We start from the raw sequence: 21,667 nt of genomic DNA on the forward strand, positions 1-21,667 counted from the left end.
TGGTCAGTTATCAAAATCAACCAAGATCTCTAAGACAAAAGAAACTCAGCGGGGGAAGGTGGCCTGGCAACAAGTTTATTTGAGACAGCCTTTAAGCATGCCTCTTTGCAATGGATGGCTTGGCAATCAAAGCTTAAGACAGGCACTCCTTTACGGAAACAAAAAACTGTCAAGGCTTTACACTACAGTCGTAAAATTCATTCTGTTCTTCTTTCCTAGTAGAGATTTGATTGTGAGTGGAAATACCTCTAAGAATGAAAGAGATGGTTTTTACTTTTTCATGGGTCCATTCTGTTAAGCACAGCTTAAGAAAAACCCTACTTTCCCAAGTTGCATGTTGTCCTTGCTGATTCCTCATGGAACTGTGCAGGGTAGCTCTGGCTTATGTAATTCACTCTGGAAGTGGTTAGGTTGGCCTGAGGAAATCAGGCTATGTGTAAGTTATGAATTGGTTCAGGCTTTTTGTAAGCTACTGTAGTCTACCTCAGAGCCACAGGGAGCAAGGACCAGGCACTAACAAGGTCGAGATAGGACCTTGAGTGACATTTGAGGCTGTGGCAGTCGTATTCCAAGAGCACATGACAAGTGGACATGGGTTCTGGGGCCACCAGTCATAGACAGGGCACTGACAGAGGAGGGGAAATCTAGGGGCCCCTGCCTCCCTGTCTTCAAGGGAGCTGGACCTGTTCCAAAGGGTGGGCACCACACAGCTAGTTTAGTAGCATGGCCTGGTGAGCTCTGAAGCCATGACATCCAGAGCAAGTTGTCTTCCATCTGCTGTTCCTCACCCAGCCCTGGGCACTCCATGAGTATCCACCACTGGGGCTTCTGTGCATGCATGCTCTTCGCAATTGATCTGGTTTTGTACTTTGTGTCTTTTAAAGACATTATTATGATGATAATAAGTGAAACATTTAAGAGAGAACACTTATTACCTACCATCATAACATACCTATTTTAATATTTCATTAAAGAAGGTTACTTCAGGAACCACTCTTCACCATTGTCTGGCTTCCCCTTTCACCACTTCCCTGAAAGTGTGCCTTGGAAGGTCACTGATTTGAATAACTCTAGTGGGACACCTTTTGCTTCTATTGCTTGACCTCTTGATGGCATTGGACAAAGCTGACCATGCTGTCCTTGAAAAATGCTCCCCCTGCACACAGCCCTGTTTCTCCCTACCTCGTCCACTTCTCTTAGAGATAGATACTTGGTCCTGGACTCCTTCTCTTACCTCTGTCATTTCCTCCTAGATAATCTCACCACTCCCATCTCTGTGCTGGCAATTCTGTATTCTCATTTCCTGCTCAGACTTCAGCTCTGAGTCTCAGACCTGTGTGTCTTCTTGCTTGTTACATATCTCTGCTACAATATTTTCATAGCTGCAATTGATGCCCCACCCAGGTTCCCATCACCACCAGTCTTACCCATCCCCCAGCTGCTGTAGGAATTAAGAGCTGTTAGCAGCCTCTTTTCCAAACAACTTGCAGATCCAACTGGATCTGCTTCCTTTATGCCTCTACCACACCCCAAGGCAAGGTCTCTGCCAGTGGCCAGCTGACATGGGGTCATGCCACAAGGTGGGATGAATTTGGAGCAATTCCTGCTCCAGAGCCCAAGGGATCAGGCTGAAGCAGACCACTGAGACCCTGCTCAACCCATTCCCCTATCCTGTCTAGTCTCTCACTTCCCTTCTAAGAGAATTATTTTCAAGAGAATCCCCATCTCAGACTCTGCTTCTGGAAACGGGGCTAAGACAATGGTCATATCAATAGCTCAAAATTACTAAATGTCCCCCATCCCCTCACAGAGTATTTTATGAATGTACACAAACCTTGAGTGTACCCAGTTTAACTTGGTGTCTCAGTCAAACTACAGATTGTGCTATATTTCACAGCCCAGTGAGGTTTCTTGTAAAGAGCTGGCCCAGAAAAAAAAAAAAAAAGAGCTGGCCCAGGCTGATGGGCAGGGCCAAGTGTTACGTTCTCCAGATGAGAAAAGTGAGATTCTGAGAGGATATGTACAGTATTGACGTTGTGATGATCTCTGGGACCCCAAACCCAGTTCCCTTCATTGACATAATTATGGAGCTGTAATGCTCTATTTTGGATTTCTGTCCTTTGTGATTTCTCCCTTTGGAACTCACTATTCAAAGCAACTTAAGGTGTTGGATTTATACTCATGGACTATACAACTTTAAAGCTAGAAAGGAACTTAGAGATTACATGAGAAGTAAAGCCAAATGCAAGCTCGCACTCCCTTGCACACCTAGGAGCAGAGCAGACATCACTAATCAAACATGGCATGCCTTCCCAGAGGGCCCAGATGTGCCCTCAGAATCTGTGTTAATATAGTCTCACCATATTAAGAGGAGATAGATATATAGGGAGTTATAGATACAGGCACAAATTGAAATAAATATATAAGTTTAACTTACTCTTAACCTTTATCAGGTTCAATCCCTTTATTGAATATCTGAGCAAACTGGGTTCTCAGTAAAATAAACGATTTGCCCATGGAAAGGCAACCTGTTGGCAGACAAGTCAGCTCTGAAACCTAGCCTGACAGGCTAATGATTCGGTGATCTTTTGGATATACCATATGTATATTTGTATCTCTGTTCCTTTTGTTTGAATACTTACCAGAAGTTTTGCTGATGAAGTTACATGCATGATTTCCAAATCCACCTAATCAGGTAGATTTTATGGAAATCAGTAAAGAATCTAAGACAAATGATAAATCACTTTTTTTTTTTCTGAACGCGAGCAGTGTTGGGCAAGGAAATTATTTACTCTGGAAATTCCAGATACATTTTGTGAGTTTTGGGGGCGAGGGGGAATCAGTTTCATTTTCATTTACTAAACTGAAAATTAAAATCCTTTTTTTCTTACCATTTAGCCTAATGAGAATTGCCTTGTTGAAGCTTTTTTGTTCATTTGTCTTTCGCTAATTTGTCACCCTACATTTGGTGTTGGGTGTTACTGTGCATTTTCATTGGCATTTCAGATAACAGAGTAAAGTACAAGCAGGCAGACGTGAATTTTTCATGCAAGGGAGTTCTAAGAGAATTGAGACCCGTGTGAACTTTAAACTGGAAGCTTTCCCTTTGCTTTATGAAATGTGTCAGTCCTAGCCCAGTGAGGTGTATATAGATTGCTGTGTTCTGTCCCTTCCTCGAGTACACCCCTTCTTCAGCCACTGTTACTACTTTATTGACACTGACTGATTTCTTAGCGTCATCCATGCTTATACCTTCTTCCTTTCTCCTTGACTCTTGATATGGCCCAATATTCATTCTTCAGTACTCTCTCTGTTCTTTCACCCTCAAAAATGTCCTCCCAGAGCTTCAGCTCCCACTTTTACAAGGTGAACATCCTGTGCTGCATCTCTCTCCAGAGCTCCAGTCTGCTCCTTTGTCATCTGTTCATCTCTCTTACTTTGTATTCCTTCACCACTTCAAGTTAGCAAGTCAGATCCAAACTCATTATATACTCACCTTGTCCTCAACATGACTTAAACTTCTTTATGTCCACAGTATGGACATTTTGTTAGTCATGAAAGCTGAAGACAGCAGTGGTCTTTGGATCCCCCATTTCCTGTACCTTGATATTCTAAGCCCCAGGTCCTCACAGATGTTTTTGTCACAATGTGACTCACATCCATGTCAGTCCCTCTGCTCCTGTTGCCACCTCCCTTCTCCAGGCCTGGGAGGAATGAGTCCTTTGTCTACCCCCGCACTCAGCATTCATGCCTCCTGCAGCCCTGGAACCGTAGCAATCTGGGGATTTCTAAAAGAGCTCACTTCCAGCTGCAATGCCTTTAACATTGTAGACAATCAAGTTGATAAAATGGTTATAAAAGATAAATAGCAGGAGAAGAAGGAAGGAAAGAAATGATTGCAAATACTAGTCACATCACCTACCTAGTGGTCCATGACAGAAACCCCACTGCCATCTTTGAGTTCTGTGAACCCAACATTCCATGAGGCCTACTTCTTTAAAATCTCTCAAATTAGTTTCTTCCTCTTCATTCTCATTGCCTTGGTTTTCAGTTACAGTCTCAGCCCAGTAACCATCACTGTACAAAAGTCTCAGCTAATTTCCCTCCTCTAAACCACCCTGCACCTAATAATCTACTACTGTTTTGTGTAAGGTGCTCCCTCTTAGAAGCAGATCTCACCTTGGTGAAGACCATCATTGTCCTCTTATCATTTACTTTTACAAATGCTCACTCTTTAGGTAGCCTCCAAAGCCCTTTAGGACCAGCCACAAGTCCCTACCCCTGGCTTATTCTCTTCCTTCCATTTCTGACTCCAGAAACCAAACCAACCACTTTTCCCTTCTTAGACTGCATGCTTGGTTTTGTTGCTACGCTTTTGTGCAAAGTGATGTCCTGACCTATAATACCTTCTTCCAAATACTACATGGTATCACTTATATGTGGAATCTTTAAAAAAAAAAAGTCACTGATAGAAACTGAGTTTAGAAAAGTGGTTGTCAGGGGTTGAAGGTGGGGGAAGTAGGGAAAGGTTGGTAAAAGGTACAAACTTCCAGTTATAAGATAAATGGATGAGTTCTGAGGATCTAATGTATAACCAGGTGACTATAGTTGATAATACCATAGTACATAATTGAAATTTGCTGAAGGAGTAGAACTTAAGTGCTCTCACCAAAAATAAAAATAAAATAAAGTAAAAGAAAAGAAAGGTTAATATATGAGGCAGTGGACATGTTAATTAACTCAGTGGTTGAGAATCCCCTCACAATGGATACATACAAATATTACCTTGTACACCTCAGTAAAGCTGGGGAAAAATCTCCCTCCATTCTCCTGCTGCAAACCCCTGTACATCCTTCTAGACCTAGCTCAAGCCCCATCACTTCTGCAAATCACACTCCATTTCTCCTGGTCTGCCACCCAGCATTTTATATGCTTGTCTGTAGGACCTTGGGCATTGTTCTATAGCTCCCTTATCTCTGTGTTTGCCTCCTTCTTGAGGCTGTGTGCTCTGATTTGTTTTATGTCCCCAAAACTTGGCAGAGGGCTAGGCATAGAACAGGAGCTTATCCATGTTGGGTGAATGAATAAACCAATGAATGAATGAATGTTCCACAAATAAAGGAACCAACTTAATAATTTCTTTTTTGTTATAGAACACGTGTAAAGAATATTTTTAGAATGTGAGTTAGCAGAAGTGCTAGAAGTGATTCACTTTAGAGATAATCTATTTTGGCAAGGAAATCTTTTTGAGCATTCAGATGGGATTAGTGAACACAACAATTAGTATCTCTAATAGGTGACAGATAAGGATTTTGAACTGGCATATTTTGAGATTTTTTTAAAGTTGCTTTTATTTTTGAATCCGTATGTTTTAATTGTGTTTAATACCAATTTATCCTTATCTATTATTACTTAACTTTTAGATAGGTGATAGTTTCAACAAATAGTTACAGTTTAAATAGTTACTCCATTGAGTTTGTTTCTAAAAATGGAATGCATACTTCATTACCTGTACCTTTTGAGTTTTCTGAATCAGTGTTGCCATTGGTTAAAGGTGAGCTGTTGTGTGTCGGATCCTATCAGACGGTGCTTAAATTTCAAGTGAAGGTGAACATGAAAGGCAGGAGCAGACAGGTAACCAGCTGTGGGATCTTGCACATGTTAGTTTGCACCTGTTTATCTGTCTGTGGGATGAGGAGAGCTGTACTAGGAAATAAGCTTTTCCTTGAGCACAGTCTGGATTCAGAGTATCAGTTCCAGGTATGGTAAAAAACATCCAAGAAAAGCTGTGAATATATCAAATAATATACTTTATATGTACAATAATTACTTTCCTGGACTTCTCTGATTTTCTTTTTTTAAAAAAAGATGTTATTTATTTATTTATTCATGAGAGATACACACAGAGAGAGGCAGAGACACAGGCAGAGGAAGAAGCAGGCTCCATGCAGGGAACACAACGTGGGACTCGATCTTGGGACTCTGGGATCATGCCCTGAACCCAAGGCAGACACTCAGTCGCTGAGCCACCCAGGTGTCCCTTCTCTGATTTTCCAAATTTGCAGTTTTGATACTTGTACATGGTGTTCTAAAACTGGCTGCACACATACTTTCTGACACTATTATAACTAGCACATTGCTATAAAGTGCTCACATGAGCAATCTATAGTTCTGGATGCTGTACAAGCAAAGGATTGCACTCATGTCCACGGGCTGCTCATCATTCAAATGCAGAACACAACTCATGCTGATGCCCTCCAGAAAGCAACCTGAGCAGAATGTGGAGGCCCCTCCTTCTGTGCCTCAAAAAAGTTTTGTAGGGATCAATTCTGCCAAATGCCACACACACAGTATGCATTTTATAAAGGTGATTGCCACTCCTGTTTGTGGAAGTGTGAGTTAAAAAAGGAAATCTTTCCTTTTTGTCTGAGAAGGGAGATGTCAAAGAAATATGATATTACAAAAGGATTTATTTTTTTAAAAGATTTGATTTACTCATGACACACACACACACACACACACACACACACACACACACAGAGGCAGAGACACAGGCAGAGGGAGAAGCAGGCTCCGTGTAGGGAGCCCGATATGGGACTTGATCCCAGGTCTCCAAGATCATGCCCTGGGCTGAAGGCTGTGCTAAACCACTGAGCCACCTGGGCTGCCCTACAAAAGGCTTTAAAAAATGTTTTTGAGGGTTTTCTAATAGTTTCCTTTCTGTACTCAAATTTGGAGAAGGTAGTTCACTCGAGTAAGAAGGGGAATTCCAGTTCAGGAGAGTCAGCTGTCCATGAGCATCAGAGGGGTAAGTGCCTTAGCAGCTATGCCACATCACCAGTGAGATTTGGCATCTCTCTCCTCAGGCTGACCTGTATAGTGACTTCTTGTAGATGGATAAATCCAATATTAATTGAATGAAAATAACTGTTTACATATGCATGATACATTAAATGTCAGAATATGCATGGTGGTCTCCAGTATAGAGATTTTTAGAGTCTGTGTCCATCCAGGGTAAATGAGAGAATGAAGTCTGGAACATTTCTGTTTCATTCACAACAGCCTGGAGAGTGATGACAGCTCTACTTCTCATCAGAGAGTTTTCTTGCTCAAGGTCAGACCTATATCAACAAGCCCAACAGCAGGAAAAAAATTCTCCAGGGAAAAAGTGTCTGTTTCTGTGGATGCCACAGCCTGTAGGTTTGACCAGCTCAGAAAGTGGTGAATGAGCTCAGCCACAGAGAAGTTATTATTTGCATATATTAGTATTTGAATGATGAATAAGAACATTCCAGAATCTGAAATATTATACTTATCTCTTATTCAGAAATAAAAAAGAAGACTCCTATTCCCTTATTATATGTGTTTGAATACTCCTTTCAACTTTCCTATGGTGCTTTATCTTCAGTAAATTATAAGCAGAAGAAGGCAGAATGTCTTGCTCTGCAGGATCAAAATTTATAGATGCAAAGTAAGAGTTGGGAAAGTGTTTGATTGTTTTGCATATGAGTTTTCCATAATGGTAGAAGCTTAAGCAATGGACTGTTAGGAGGTATTTATATTCATCTGGCCAGTGCTTTTGTTTTACTGTAATCCCTGGCCCATTGGCTGAGCTTGCTTGGGAAGAAAGAGTACACACTGAAACACACAATCCAGGCCAGGCCTTCTGTGCCAGGGAGAAAGGAGGCCACCACTGTCCTCCTCTCTGAGGAATTAATTCATTGTCCTGTAGAAGGCCCATGAACAAATGTGTGTTGAGTGCCATGAAAGAATTAGACACAATGTCTGGTGGTACTGGAAACACGGTAGGGAAGGGGACATTTGAAATGGGTCTGGAAGGAAAAGGAGGAGAAATGTGCTGGTAAGGAGTGAGGGAAGACACGTGGGGGAAAGAACACGAGCCAGCACAGGGACAGAACATTATTCGGAGCTTGAGGGAGTGCCCTATAGCCAGAGTCATCATCATGCCTTTCTAAGTAGTGATGAAGGGCAGCCATGTATTTTCAAGGTCAGTCATTCTGCATGCATTGTTGCAAGTGGCTTGCAGAAAGTCTGCAGTGGTGTAGGCTGCTGCTGCTGAGGGCCTGAGCTAAGGAGAGATGTGTTTAAGGGGTATCATAGTACTAAATGGATAGGATTTGGTGCACAGTCACAAGCAAAAGAAAGCAAAAGGGAAGAGTTTGGGGATGGTTCTTAGGATTCCAGAGGGGCCTCGGAATAGAAGTAACTTAGTGCTCTTTGTGGAAAGATCTGGGGATGGAAATAATGTCTATAATTTTAGACAGTTGGAGTTCAGTCCCACATAAGATGGCAACCTGGAGACCTTAGCTGCTCCAAACCCTCACCTGAAGCTTAGGAGAGCAGGTGGGACCAAAGGTGTGAGAACCACTAGCACACATATTCTTAATTTGTGACATACATGGGGCTCAACTCCTCAAAGGGGGAAAATAGAGCAAGATGAGGAATAAAGAACAAACTCTGGGGAAGATGTAATGCAATGTGAATTAATCTGGAGAGAAAACCATAGCTCCAAGGGAGTCTCTAGTAGCCAGAGAGCAGAGTGGTCAAGAGAACCAATGTCAAGGAGGTCAGATGGAATGGGGACTTCAAAAAATTCTCTGGATATGACATTAATGACTTCTTCTCTCTGAAGATCTGTCAACTGGGATCCCATCAAAACAGAAACCCTCTTAATACTTTACACAAAGGTTTTTGAATTCAGGAATTGGCTATAAAAGTGTTTGAAGAGCTGGTAAAGCAACAGGAAGAACATGATGTTCCAGAGATCAGTAACCACTGGAGCTGCTTCTGCTTTTAGGGCTGGAGAAGAAAAGGAAAAAAAAAGTGTAACTTGGATTCCACGGGCTTGCATTTGATGGAGTCATGGCTGCTGTTCCTTTGCTGCTGAAGGAGCCCCTACTGCCAAGAGGGGACCAGAAAGCCCCATTTACCCACAGTTGCCTGCCTCTACTGGAACAGAAAACAAAAAATGTTGTCTCCTTCCGACTTTTCTGGTCTCACACAAATACCTCCCATTGGTAGACCCAAACCAACACCAAGAGGGTCTAGAAGATGTAGTTTCCAGGTTTCCATCCCTCTTTGCTACATGGAAGAGACCATGGAAAACAAGAAAGAGGCCTAGTTCCAATAGCCAATCCCTGAGGGAGCATACCAAAGCAATTGTTTTTATGTACTAGGTGCTGTTATTTCTCCTTTATAAAAATGATGGTGTGTATAATCCAGTTAAGAAATAGGCAGAAGACATAAATACTTTTCCAAAGAAGACATCCAGATGGCTTACAGACACATGAAAAGATGCTCAACATCACTCATCATCAGGGAAATACAAACCAAGACCATGATGAAATACCACCTCACACCTGTCAGAATAGCTAAAATTAATAACACAAGAAACAACAGGTGTTGGCAAGGATGTGGAGAAAGGGGAACCCTCTTGCATTGTTGGTGGGAATGCAAACTAGTGTAGCCACTCTAGAGAACAGTATGGAGGTTCCTCAAAAAGTTTAAAATAAAACTACTGTGCTATCCAGCAATTGCACTACTAGGTATTTATCCAAAGGATACAAAAATACAGAGTCAAAGGAATACATGCACCCCAATGCTCATAGCAGTATTATCAACAATAGCCAAACTAAGGAGAGATCCCAATGTTCATCGACTGATGAATAGATAAAGGTGTTTTGTGTATACATGTGTGTGTGTGTGTATATATATATAGATGTATATATATATATACATACGTACATACACAGACACAATGGAATATTAAACATTAAAAAAATGAAATCTTGCCATTTGCAATGACATGGATGGAACTAGAGTGTACTATGCTAAGTAAAATAAATCAGTCAGAGAAAGACAAACACTATATAATCTCATTCATGTGAAATTTAAGAAAGAAACAGATGAACATATGGGAAGGGGGAAAAGAAAAAAAAAGGAGAGAGGGAAACAAGCCATAAGAGACTCCTAATGATAGAGAATAGACTGAGGGTTGATGGAGGTATGTGAGTGGGGGATGGGCTAGATGGGTGATGGGTAATAAAGAGGGCATTTGTTGTGATGAGCACTGAGTGTTGTATGTAAGTGATAAATCACCGAATTCAACTCCAGAAACCACTATTGTACTGTATGTTAACTAAGTAAAATTTAAATAAAAAAAAGAAAAATAAATAAATAAATAAAGTATAAAGTGCCAATTTTTACAGGACATATTCCATGAAGTGAGGAACTATGTCTTGTTTTCTTTCTTTTCCTCATGCCTAGGATAATAGGTGCTCAATATGAAGTGTGAACTGAGTGAACAATTGGCAATCTAAGGAATAGTGTCTATGATCATGGAATGGTGCTACATACGTGTGTATCAGAATTACTGTCTCTTTAATAGCAAACAAGTGGCATGTGCCATCACTTCTCCCTGCTACACTCATGGCAGACACTGCTAATTTATGACTCTCTAGCTCCATTGAGCTTGTGTATATACTCTCAACACATGGTGCTTCACCCACTACCAACCAACCAGAGTTGGCATGGTGGTGAAAGAAACCATGAAATATTGATAGGCTTTTCAGATATCCATTGCAGTCAGAAGAAGGCTAGACCAGATTAGAGGACATTGCTAAAAACCAGACCAGCCATGGTCAACATCATTAGTCATTTGGAACATGTAACTCAAAACTATAAGATACTACTTCACACCTCTCTAATAACTCAGTGTTTAAGCAGTAAGTAAGAACTGGTCGTTCTTGTCCAGATACAAGCACAAAAACCTTGACATATAAACAGTTGTGATTGAATATTATGGGTACTCAGACTTCTGGATATCTTGCTAATCCAAATGAATAACTAGTATTTGCTTATTGTTGCTTTAGTCACTTAAAATCTTTTTTTTTTTTTTTTATGATAGTCATACAGAGAGAAAGAGAGAGGCAGAGACACAGGCAGAGGGAGAAGCAGGCTCCATGCACCGGGAGCCTGATGTGGGATTCGATCCCGGGTCTCCAGGATCGCGCCCTGGGCCAAAGGCAGGCGCCAAACCGCTGCGCCACCCAGGGATCCCTCACTTAAAATCTTTAAGCAACTCCAGAAAGTAGGAATTATTGTTGCCACTCAGAAAACAGAGGCTCAGAAAGGTTGGGGCTGTTGGATAAATTGCTGAGCTCAGCTATGCCCCCTAGCCTGTCTCTAAACCCATCCCTCTTTCCCATGAGGCTGACCATTTGGGGCTTGGTTTTTCCCAGAACATTTTGAAGCAGATACCTGGTCTTGCATGATTCTTAGTTGATTCTGCCACCAGCCACTGTAAGTTGTCCTACACAATTCTACTCAATGTCCTCCTCCATGAGGTGTTATATAGGGCATTGAATATGATAAATAAGAGATAGTTCAGAAGAAGGCCATACTATTCCTCCACTGAACCTTTGGTTCAAAATACTCCATTTGCTTGGAACAAATTTTGGAGAGGTTGGAACAGTTTTATCATCAGATACTCAGATTTTAATGCCATTGGAGTTTGCAGCCCTGTGTATCAGGAAGCAAAACTCATAAAGCTCCAGTGATCTGTGGATTGACTTCACAGAGCTCTTTTGATCCCCAAAGACTTTCCTTCCTGGATGTTTTATCCCATTTAATTTAGTGGCTCTGAAATATCAATAGAAGCCAGTCAATTGCTAAGGCTGTTCTTATGTTGTTTACAGATGTCAGAGCTGTCAATGACTTAGCTCATCTCCTGCTCTAAATCTGAGAGACTGGAGGACATCATCTTCATGCCTCAAGGAAAAAAACCTCTGTCCTATTTCCCTGTAAATATTTTGTTCACCCAAATATAAATCATCAGCTGGCCTGTAATATCCCCTTCTAATTCTGGATTCAGCCTCCCCTTGCTCCCTAATGCTCAAGCAACAAATAAATATTAAGCAATGTTATGCAAAGCAGTTAGTTCTCACATATATTGGCAGCTATTTAAGACAATTCAGTACACATTGAAAGTTAATACTGCAAACACACTTGAATTGTCATGGAAACATGTTTATGGTTTGTTGTTGTTAAGTGAAAAATGAAATTATAAAACTGTACATAGATTTCCAATTCTAGTAGCAGGGTAGGGTGGGCTAGTGCAATCCTTCTTTGTACTAAAAACACTAATAAATTATAAGACTTAATATGAGAAAGGGAAAATATTTGTAAATCATGTATCTGATAAGGGTATTATGTCCAGAACACATAAATAACTCTCACAATACAACAATAACAAAGATAAATAATCTAATTTTGAAATGGCAAAAGGTTTGAATAAACTCTTCTCCAAAGAAGATGTACTAGTGGTCAATAAGTACATGAAAAATTGTCGAACATTATTCACCATTAGGGAAATACAATCAAAACCACAGTGAGATACCATCTCATATTCCGTAGGTTAGGTATAATTAAAAAATCAGACACTAACAATTGTTGGTGAGGATGTGGAAAAATCAAAACCCTCATGTTTTGCTGTTGATGATGTAAAATGGTGCTATCATTTGGAAGACAGTCTGGCAATTCCTTAAAAGCTTAAATATATAGAATTACCATACGACCCAGTAATTCTACTCCTGGAATTGAAAGCATGTTCACACAAAAACTTGCTCATGAATGTTCATAGCAGCATTATTCATAATAGCCAAAAGAAGAAAACAGCCCAAATGTCCATCAGTTGGTGAATAGATAAATAAAATATGGTATATCCATAAATGGAGTATTATCTGGCAGTAAAAAGGAATCTTCATTCCTTTTTTGTTTTTTAAGATTTTATTTATTCATGAGAGACACACAGAGAGAGGCAGAGACATAGGCAGAGGAAGAAGCAGGCTCCCTGCACGAAGCCTGATGTGAGACTCGATCCCAGGACCCCAGGATCACACCCTGAGCTGAAGGCAGACACTCAACCACTGAGCCACCTAGGCATCCCAGGAATGAAATTTTGATACATGTTATAATACAGATGAACCCAGAACATGTGCAAAGAAAGAAGGCAGACACAAAAGACCACAGTATAGTATGATTTCACGTATATGAAATGTCCAGGATAGGCAAACCTGTAGAAACAGAAAGTACAAGAGTGGTTGGCAGGGGCTGGGTGGGGGAGGCCAACAATGGGGAGTGACTGATTGGTGTGAGGTTTCTTTTGAGGATGATGAAAATGTTCTGAAATTAGATAGTACTGGTGGCTAGACAACTTTGTGGGTGTACAAAAACCACAGAATTGTACAATTTACAAGGGTAAATGTTTTGGCATGTGGATTATATCTCAATTTTTTTAAGTCAAGGGGGGAAAGTAAGAAAGGGCAACTCCCAGGGGGTGTAAGTAAAGAGAGAAGTAAAGCTGAAGGGTCAGCCTAGATAGCTAGAGAAGGAAGGGACTATGGTGGTGGCTGCAGTGTTCATTTCTGCATGGGGGCAGGAGATGTGGTTTGAGCCTTTGGAGGACAATCAGCTGAAAATGAAACACCTGTATAATGTTTAGCCTTGAAGGGTTTCACTCTAGGTGACAAGGGGCACCTAGAAAATTTCTACTCACTGGTTTACAGGAGCTAGAAAGCAGGTGATCTTTGCCTAGACCCCTGGGTGGAAGAAAAAAAAGTCTCCCATGAGAAATCAAAGCTCAAAGTCCTAATCCTGCAGTACACATGGGATTGGAAATCCAAATCTTATTACTTATGTGCTACAGGATTTTCCAAGCTAAGGAACAAATATGAACCTGGTTTGGAATCAATAACCCCTCTGTGGTGCCTTGTGAAAACAAATGCATAGTTGCTCTACTGCAACACTTAATAGAACAAATGCACTTACAGGAAAAGTAAGCTTTAAAATGATAAATCATAAAAGCAAATAATCTACCTTCAACAAGATTTAATAGGCACACCTAGTAGAAGAATTACCACCCCTTCTAAGAATTTAAAATAATGTAAGAGTCAGGAAGAGGACATAAAGGACATATATTTAAAATAGTTAGAAAAGAAAGATAAAAGAGTGAATAGGAACCGGGGTTGAATGGCACAAAAGAGAGAAGGACAGGCAGACTTGGGTGGAAACAAATCAATATAACTTCTGGAAATGAAAATTGAAGTCAGTAAAATTTCAAAAGAGTTAAATAGTGGAGAAAACATGAATGAAGAATTTCTAAACTAGAAACTAGAGCTGAAGTACTTGTTCCTAATGTATCTCAGAAATACAAAGAGATGACAGAAGGATTAGGAGGTATGGAGGATCAGGAAAGTCTTGGCATAGAATTCCAGAAGGAATGATTAGAGAAAATAGAGCAGGGAACAGCATTCAAAGTTATAATTGAGGGGTTGTTTAGAATTCAAGAAAGCCTTTAAAAATTACCAAGAGTTCCAAGCAGAACAATGCAAACAAATGCCCATTTAAACATGTCATAGTGAACACCAAACAGAATGCCAAAGACAAAACAAAACCAGTGAGAAAAGCGAGATTTCCTACAAAGGAATAATCACATTGACAAACTTTACATTACATTTGATGGCAGAAAAGAAAAATGGACTAATTCCTCCAGTATTATCTGGTGCTTTTGGAAAAAGAACTGTCAACTTAGGATTCCATACCCATTTCAAGCATCATTCCAACATAAGGATGAAATAGACATTTTCACCAAATAAAGGGCTCCTAGAGTTTTCCTTGCTTGTAGGAAGAATTGCCCGAAGAAGTTCAGGAAAAAAAAAAAGAAAGAAAGAAAAAGAAAAAAAATTAAAGAATAGGAAACATCAGAGGCAAAAAGCAATGATGAACAGAGAAATTGGTAAATGTGGATAAATCTATGCGAATGTCAACTTAAAAATAGTAAATGAATTCTACTTCTGCTAATGGCTAGGTAAGCTCCTATTTGACCAACCCTCCTGCAGGTAGAAACTATACCTTTTGGACACAATACAAAAACTGCATACCACCCCATTTGCCCAGCACCCCATTTGCAACCAAATCCAGCAGATGCAGGAGGCATATTGACAACTGGAGGAAAGAAATGAATTTCCTTTTTGTCTGAGAGCAGATCCCAGACAGCCTCAGGTGGGGTGGTGTGAATCAGTTAAACAATATTAAGAACAATTTCTGCAGTTACAAAGCAAGATTGAGCTAAAATATTATCAATAATAACATAGAACATCAGAGGGAATTAACGCTTATGTTGTTAAGAGGAAAGCTGTTAACATTAGATATTAATCCCAATATGCATGACAACCACTAAAAGAAATGAAAAAGAATAAATGCCAAATCATACTTGGGAAAACAAAGAGAATGAAGAAAATCAACCTAATAGAAAGTAGAAAAGGAGAAAAAGAGGAAACAAACACAATAAAAAGAAAACACTAAATAATAGTAGAAATAAATCCAAATATATTAGTAATCTAGTGCTTGCTTCAGCAGCGCATATATGAATATATTAGTAATCTCAATATAAATGGTTTAAACTTTCATGGTGAAAGGAATTCTCATACAGCACAAAAATAGAAAATTCAGTTATGTTCTGCTCATAACATCCCAATCTGAAACACAATACAAATGTTGAAAGTGAGGAGGTATAAAAAGATATACCCTTGCACACCATCAATTAAAAAAAATAACTAAAGAAATAACTAATATAGATTATAAATATAAGACCAACTTATTTATTTTTTTAAGGCCAACTTTAAGATAAAAAAGTATTATTAGTGATAAACAGGGTTGTATGTAATCACAAAAGGAAAATTTCATTAAGAACATAGCATTTAGGAACCTTGATGCACCCTACATTATAGTCTTAAAAAATATAAAGTAAAAAATTAACTAGAATTGAAGGGAAATAATAGATCCACAATTATAATGGAAAAATTTAATGTTTTGCTCTTAATAAATAAAGGATAAATATTCTTTTCAAACACATATGGAACTTTACAAAAATTGAGCATGGAGTAGGCTATCATGCAAGTCTCAACAAGTACTAGAGAATTAATTTCTTCCAGACCCTCTTCTCTGATCAAAATATATTTAAAAAATCAATAACGAAAGTCCTATATTTGGAAATTTTAAACCTGAGAATTATCAAATATGTAAAACAGACTAACAATAAAAATGTTCTTATTGAAAACCTGTGTGTTGCAGTGAAAGGGATATGTGGAGAGTTTTATAGCCTTAAATGCACATTAGAAAAGAATAAACATTAAAAGTAAATGAGCTTTACTTTTTAAAATTTATTTTTTAAAAATTAAGTCTTGAAAACCCTAAAGACTGCAAAATAAAAACTTCTAGAACTGATAAATGAATTCAGTAAAGTTGCAGGATACAAAACTATATACAGAAATCTGTTGCATTTCTCTACACTAATAATGAAGTAGCAAGAATGAGAAATTAAGAAAGAGTCCCATTTACAATTGCATCAAAAAAAATCTAGGAATAAACTTGACCAAGGAGGTGAAAGCCCTGCACTCTGAAAACTATAAAACATTGATGAAAGAAATTGAAAATGACAGAAATGCAAAAATATGGAAGAGATAATATTGTTAAAATATCCATACTACTCAAAGAAATCTACAGATCTAATGCAATTTGCATGAAACACTAACATTTTTCACATAACTGGAACAAATACTCATAAAATGTGTATGTAAAAGTCCCCAAATAACCAAAGCAATCTTGCAAAGCCAGAGGTATCACAATTGGAGATTCCAAGATATGCTATAAAACTATAGTAATCAAAATAGTGTGGTACTGGCACAAAAACAGACACCTAGATCAATGGAACAAATAGAAAGCCCAGAAATAAACCCAGGCTTATACAGTCCATTAATCAAAAACAATAGAGACAAGAATATGCAATGGGGAAAAGGCAGTATCTTCAATAAATAGTGCTGACAAAACTGGACAGCTAGATAGAAAACTGGACAGCTGCCTGAAAAAGAATGAAACTGTACAACCACACACAAAAATAAACTCAAAATGGATTAAAGACCTAAATCTGAGACCTAAAACTATGAAATTTCTAGAAGAGCACATAGATAGTAATTTCTTCAACGTTGGCCATAGAAACATTTTTTTTTCTAGGTATGTTTGTCTAGATATGTTTCCTCAGCAATGGAACCAAAATCAAAATTAAACTGTTGGGACTACACCAAAATAAAAACCTGCACAGCAAGAAAATCATCAATAAAACAAAAATTTTCAAATGATATATCTGATAAAGGGTTACTGTCCAAAATATATAAAGAACTTAACAACTCAATGCCCCCACAAAGAAATAATCTTATTAAAATGTGTAGAAACGGTAGGGCGGGGCAAGATGGCGGAAGAGTAGTGTCCCCAAGTCACCTGTGCCCACCAAATTACCTAGATAACTTTCAGATCATCCTGAAAACCTACGAACTCGGCTTGAGATTTAAAGAGAGAACAGCTGGAATGCTACAGTAAGAAGAGTTCACGCTTCTATCAAGATGTTCAACCACCCTTGCAGCCCAGGAATAAATACTACATAATTGTGGTGAATTAAAAAAAAATGTGTAGAAACCTGAATAGATTTTTCTCCAAAGAAGCCATACTGATGGCCAACAGACACATGGAAAGATGATCAACATCATTAATCAGGAAAATGCAAATCAAAACCACAATGAGATACCACCCCACACTTGTCAGAATGGTTAGAATAAAAAAGACAAGAAATAACAAGTGTTGGTGAGGATGTGGAGAAAAAGGAACCCTCACATTTTTGGTGGGAATGCAAACTGGAGCAGTCACTGTGGAAAACAATATAAAAGTTTCCTCAAAAACTTAAAAATGGAAATACCGTCTGATCCAGTAATTCCACTACTCGATGTTTACCCAAAGAAAACAAAAACACTAATTTGAAAAGCTACATGCACCCCTATGTTTGTTGCAGCATTATTTATGATCACCAAGATATGGAAGCAGCCCAAGTGTTCACTGATGGATGAATGGATACAGAAGATGTGGTATGTGAATACAATGGAATATTACTCAGTCATAAAAACAATGAGTTCTTGCCACCTACAACAACATAAATGGACCTAGAAGGTGTAATGGTGAAGTAAAATAAGTAATGGTGAAGTGAAATAAGTCAGCTAGAGAAAAATAAATATCATATGATTTCATGTATTTGTAGCATTTAAGAAACAAAGAAAAAGGGGATAAACAAAAAGCAGACTCCTGACTATAGAGAACACACTGCTGGTTACCAGAGGGGAGAGGGGAGGGAGGATGGGTGAAATAGGTGATGGGGATTAAGAGTACCATCACTTACCATGATGAGCACTGAGTAGGGTATAGAATTGTTGAATCACTGTGTTGTACACCTGAAACTAATTTAATACTGTATTTTAATTACAATTCAATAAAAAAGAGAAAGGAATAGAGCAAACTCAAAACCAGTAGAAGAGAAAAGTAATAAAGGTAAGACTAGACTTTATTGGAATGGAAAATAAATAAGCAACATAGTCAACTAAACATTAGTACTTTGTTTAAATTAACAAAATAAATCTCAGAAATTACTGATCAAAGGGCAAAAAACCTTAGGGTCAAATAGGCAATATTTGGAAAGAAAAGGAGACATGATTACAAGTATAGCAGAGGTCTTAAAGTCATGAGAAAAATCTGTGAACCACTTTATGCCAACATACTTGAAAATCTAAATGAAATATAGGTAATTTCCTAGGCTTCACAATCAAAACAGTATATATAATATTATCATCATTTCAAAATGGGAGAGCAAGGGAGGGAGAAAGAGGAAACAAAGAGAAAGAGGAGATGGTAGGGGCAGGAGAAGGAAAAAGGAAGAGAGAATGGTATGTAAAAATAATTCTGAGTAGGTGAATACAGGTAATTCTGATCTTTTTTCCTTTCTGCTTACTTATGTTCTGATTAATTTACTCCCACTCATAATGTGTCAGACAAGGGCAACTCCTATCTATGCAACCATTGTTCACCATTTAGGCCAAGGATTTTGAGAATTTGCATCTGGTCAGGTGGGCCATGGAGGCCCCTGGAAAGAAAGAGGGGTGAGGAGAGAGTCTGAATGCACAGAGATGGGACAGCATTATGGCCCATGGCAGGGCCCTGGGAGGGAGCCCAGAGGCAGAAATGGTTGAGGACTTGAACTCCATCTTCCCATTGTCTTCTCCACTGTATGTCTCGTACAAGGACACTTGTCGATGGATTTTGGGCTTGCTGGAGTAATCCAGGATGATCACACCTCAAGATTTAAATTATGACATCTCTAAACACCCTTTTTCACAAATAAGGAAGAATTTCAGACTGTGGTGCTGAGGGCATGGACAACCTTTTGGGGGTCCACCATTCATCCCACTGCAGAGACTGAATGACAACTACAGAAAAATGAAGCACTTCTAAATAATGAAAGACAGCACAAGCCAAGCTGAAAAGACAAGTGCAAACTGGGAGAAAGTGTGTACCATACCCATCATAGATTGATCTGAGATGAATTGCATAATTACAAACTGGGCATGGAAAAAATACATTACTTTGCTTTTACTGTTGTGGGCATCCATTTTTATAGCAGGAAAAACATATCAAATTTGCCAGGTCAGAGTAACTTGGTTACCTCCAGTCAGTTTTCCTAGGAGACTCCACCTGTTTCAGGATATCTTTGTCTTAAGATTTCTCTTTCCTCCTCCCTGAGTGTAGACAGAAGCATATGCAGTGTGATGTTTTGCATTAATATGGCTGGCTGTGTGCCCAGTATGACCGTGAGCTCTTTGGAAGAAAGGATTGTCTTTGATTCAGTTCTGAATCACTAGTGCTTGGGATTTGTCCATCATCCAGAGAATCTTTATTGACTTACATTGATATGAAAGCTTTTAAAATCCCTGGGTGCTTTCGTTTCAGGGGTGTTAAATAAGACCAGGGCCACATTTATCCTATTCCCAGCAGGGCTGTTATGAGGATTAATGTTTGAGCATAGATGATCTTCTGCTACTTTAAAAAGGCATTAACTTAAAGGTATTATTTTCCAAGGATGTGCTTAGTTTTTATAATTTTATCTCAACCTGTTGTCTGAAATATTAGTAATCAGGCTTATATGATTTCTCATAGAAAACATGACACGCTGAAGTGCACAAAAATTAATCCACCATCAGGGTTCCTTTCTGGATATCATGTCAAGCAATTGGTCTTTTAGAGTTTATCATTTTGTGGGAAGATCCTACATAGTGGCTTGGCCTGTAGGTGGCCCAGGTGGATGCTTTATGGAGAGCATCCTGACGTGGTGTGCTATTTCTCTTCCCCTCCCGGTTGCCCAGCGAGATGAAGCAGAAGCTGGCTGAGGAAGGCAGCAAGTGCAGCATCCTCTCAAAGCACCAGAAGTTCGTGGAGCACTGCTGCATGCGCTGCTGCTCGCCCTTCACCTTCCTGGTCAACACCAAGCGCAGATGTGCCGACTGTAAGTTCAATGTCTGCAAGAGCTGCTGCTCCTACCAGAAGCATGAGAAGGTGTGGATCTGCTGTGTCTGCCAGCAAGCCAGGTGAGTGGCCAGGGGGACGCAAGGTGCCTGCTGGTGGCACTCTCTTCCTTTGGCCAGACAGAAGCAGCAGAGATTGCCTGGTCAGCAGAGTACTTACCGCAGTAGAGATTACCAGTGTGTACGACACCATGTGACCTTCACAAAGAGAATGAGGGAGGGCTGTGCTTCTTGTCATGTCATTCATTCATTCCACAGGTGTGTGCTGGATTCTTAGGCATTATGCTGAGTGCAAGAACATGGTGGTGGACCAGGCAGTTTGCTTAGGGGGGTGATGAATGCTTGAGTGTTGATCATGATATAGACTGATATGGGCCTGACCAGTTCACCTGTTGACTGTGGGGATGCAGAGCAAGGAGCCACTAGCTCTAGGGCTTGGAAAAAGCTTCACAGAAAACAAGAAATAAAGACAGGATGGTAAAACATGAAAAGGAATTACTAACGTGAAAAGGGGTAGGGATGATGGTCTCCATGTGAAGGAAATGGCTAGCATGGAGTCTCACAGAGATAGTGTTTTTATTCTCCCTTAGTGACTGCCAGAGCATTTCTTTGATACACTGAGTATTTGGAAACTAAGAAGTTTGATAAGTTAGGGTCTGATTTTTGTTGCTTGGAATTCTTAAATTGTTGCTGATCCTAGCATCTGCAAAACACATTTGTATTCATTGCATCTTTCCATAATGCCTTTCACTGTGAGCAAGACAGAGACTGGCTGGTCCCAAGAACACATATAGGAGCTCCTGCCTCCCTTGTCTTTTCCTCCCTTTGTTCCTCCTGCCTTGTTTGCTCACTTATATCCTTTAATTGATCAAGGCCCAGCATTTTCCCATAAAGTTAGTTAACGGAGATGACTGCTGCACTCCCTTGAGATCCCCAAGGACTCAGTCTCTGAGCTATAAAGAAACCAACTGAAGCAGATGTGGTCTGTTGTCCAGGATGGGGTGCTGGCCAGGTTCTGCATATGACTTTCAGAGCAGGGAACCTCTCCAAGTCCCCATATACCAGCTGGCTAAGAGGAGAAGCCCTGTGACAGCAAAGGGAGGGAGGAGACTTTAATTGTAGGTGAACCTAGAATTATGGTTGGGAGTGGATGATGCAAACAGATTTGTTCCATGTCTTCCCTTTCTCAGTAA

At 39.6% G+C, this 21,667-nt stretch overlaps 1 protein-coding gene across 3 annotated transcripts in view; it reads left to right on the top strand.

The window, feature by feature from the left end:
- The window catches only part of MYRIP (myosin VIIA and Rab interacting protein), a 366,004-nt gene that overhangs the window by 130,389 nt on the left and 213,948 nt on the right, over positions 1-21,667 (top strand). For all 3 annotated transcript variants that reach the window (XM_072726528.1, XM_026000964.2, XM_072726530.1), the window contains exon 3: positions 20,316-20,537. In XM_072726528.1, coding sequence (XP_072582629.1) covers positions 20,316-20,537 — 222 coding nt within the window. The remainder of the gene's footprint in view (positions 1-20,315; positions 20,538-21,667) is intronic.

The sequence above is a fragment of the Vulpes vulpes genome, chromosome 11, assembly GCF_048418805.1.
Source record: "Vulpes vulpes isolate BD-2025 chromosome 11, VulVul3, whole genome shotgun sequence".
Classification (NCBI taxonomy): domain Eukaryota; kingdom Metazoa; phylum Chordata; class Mammalia; order Carnivora; family Canidae; genus Vulpes; species Vulpes vulpes.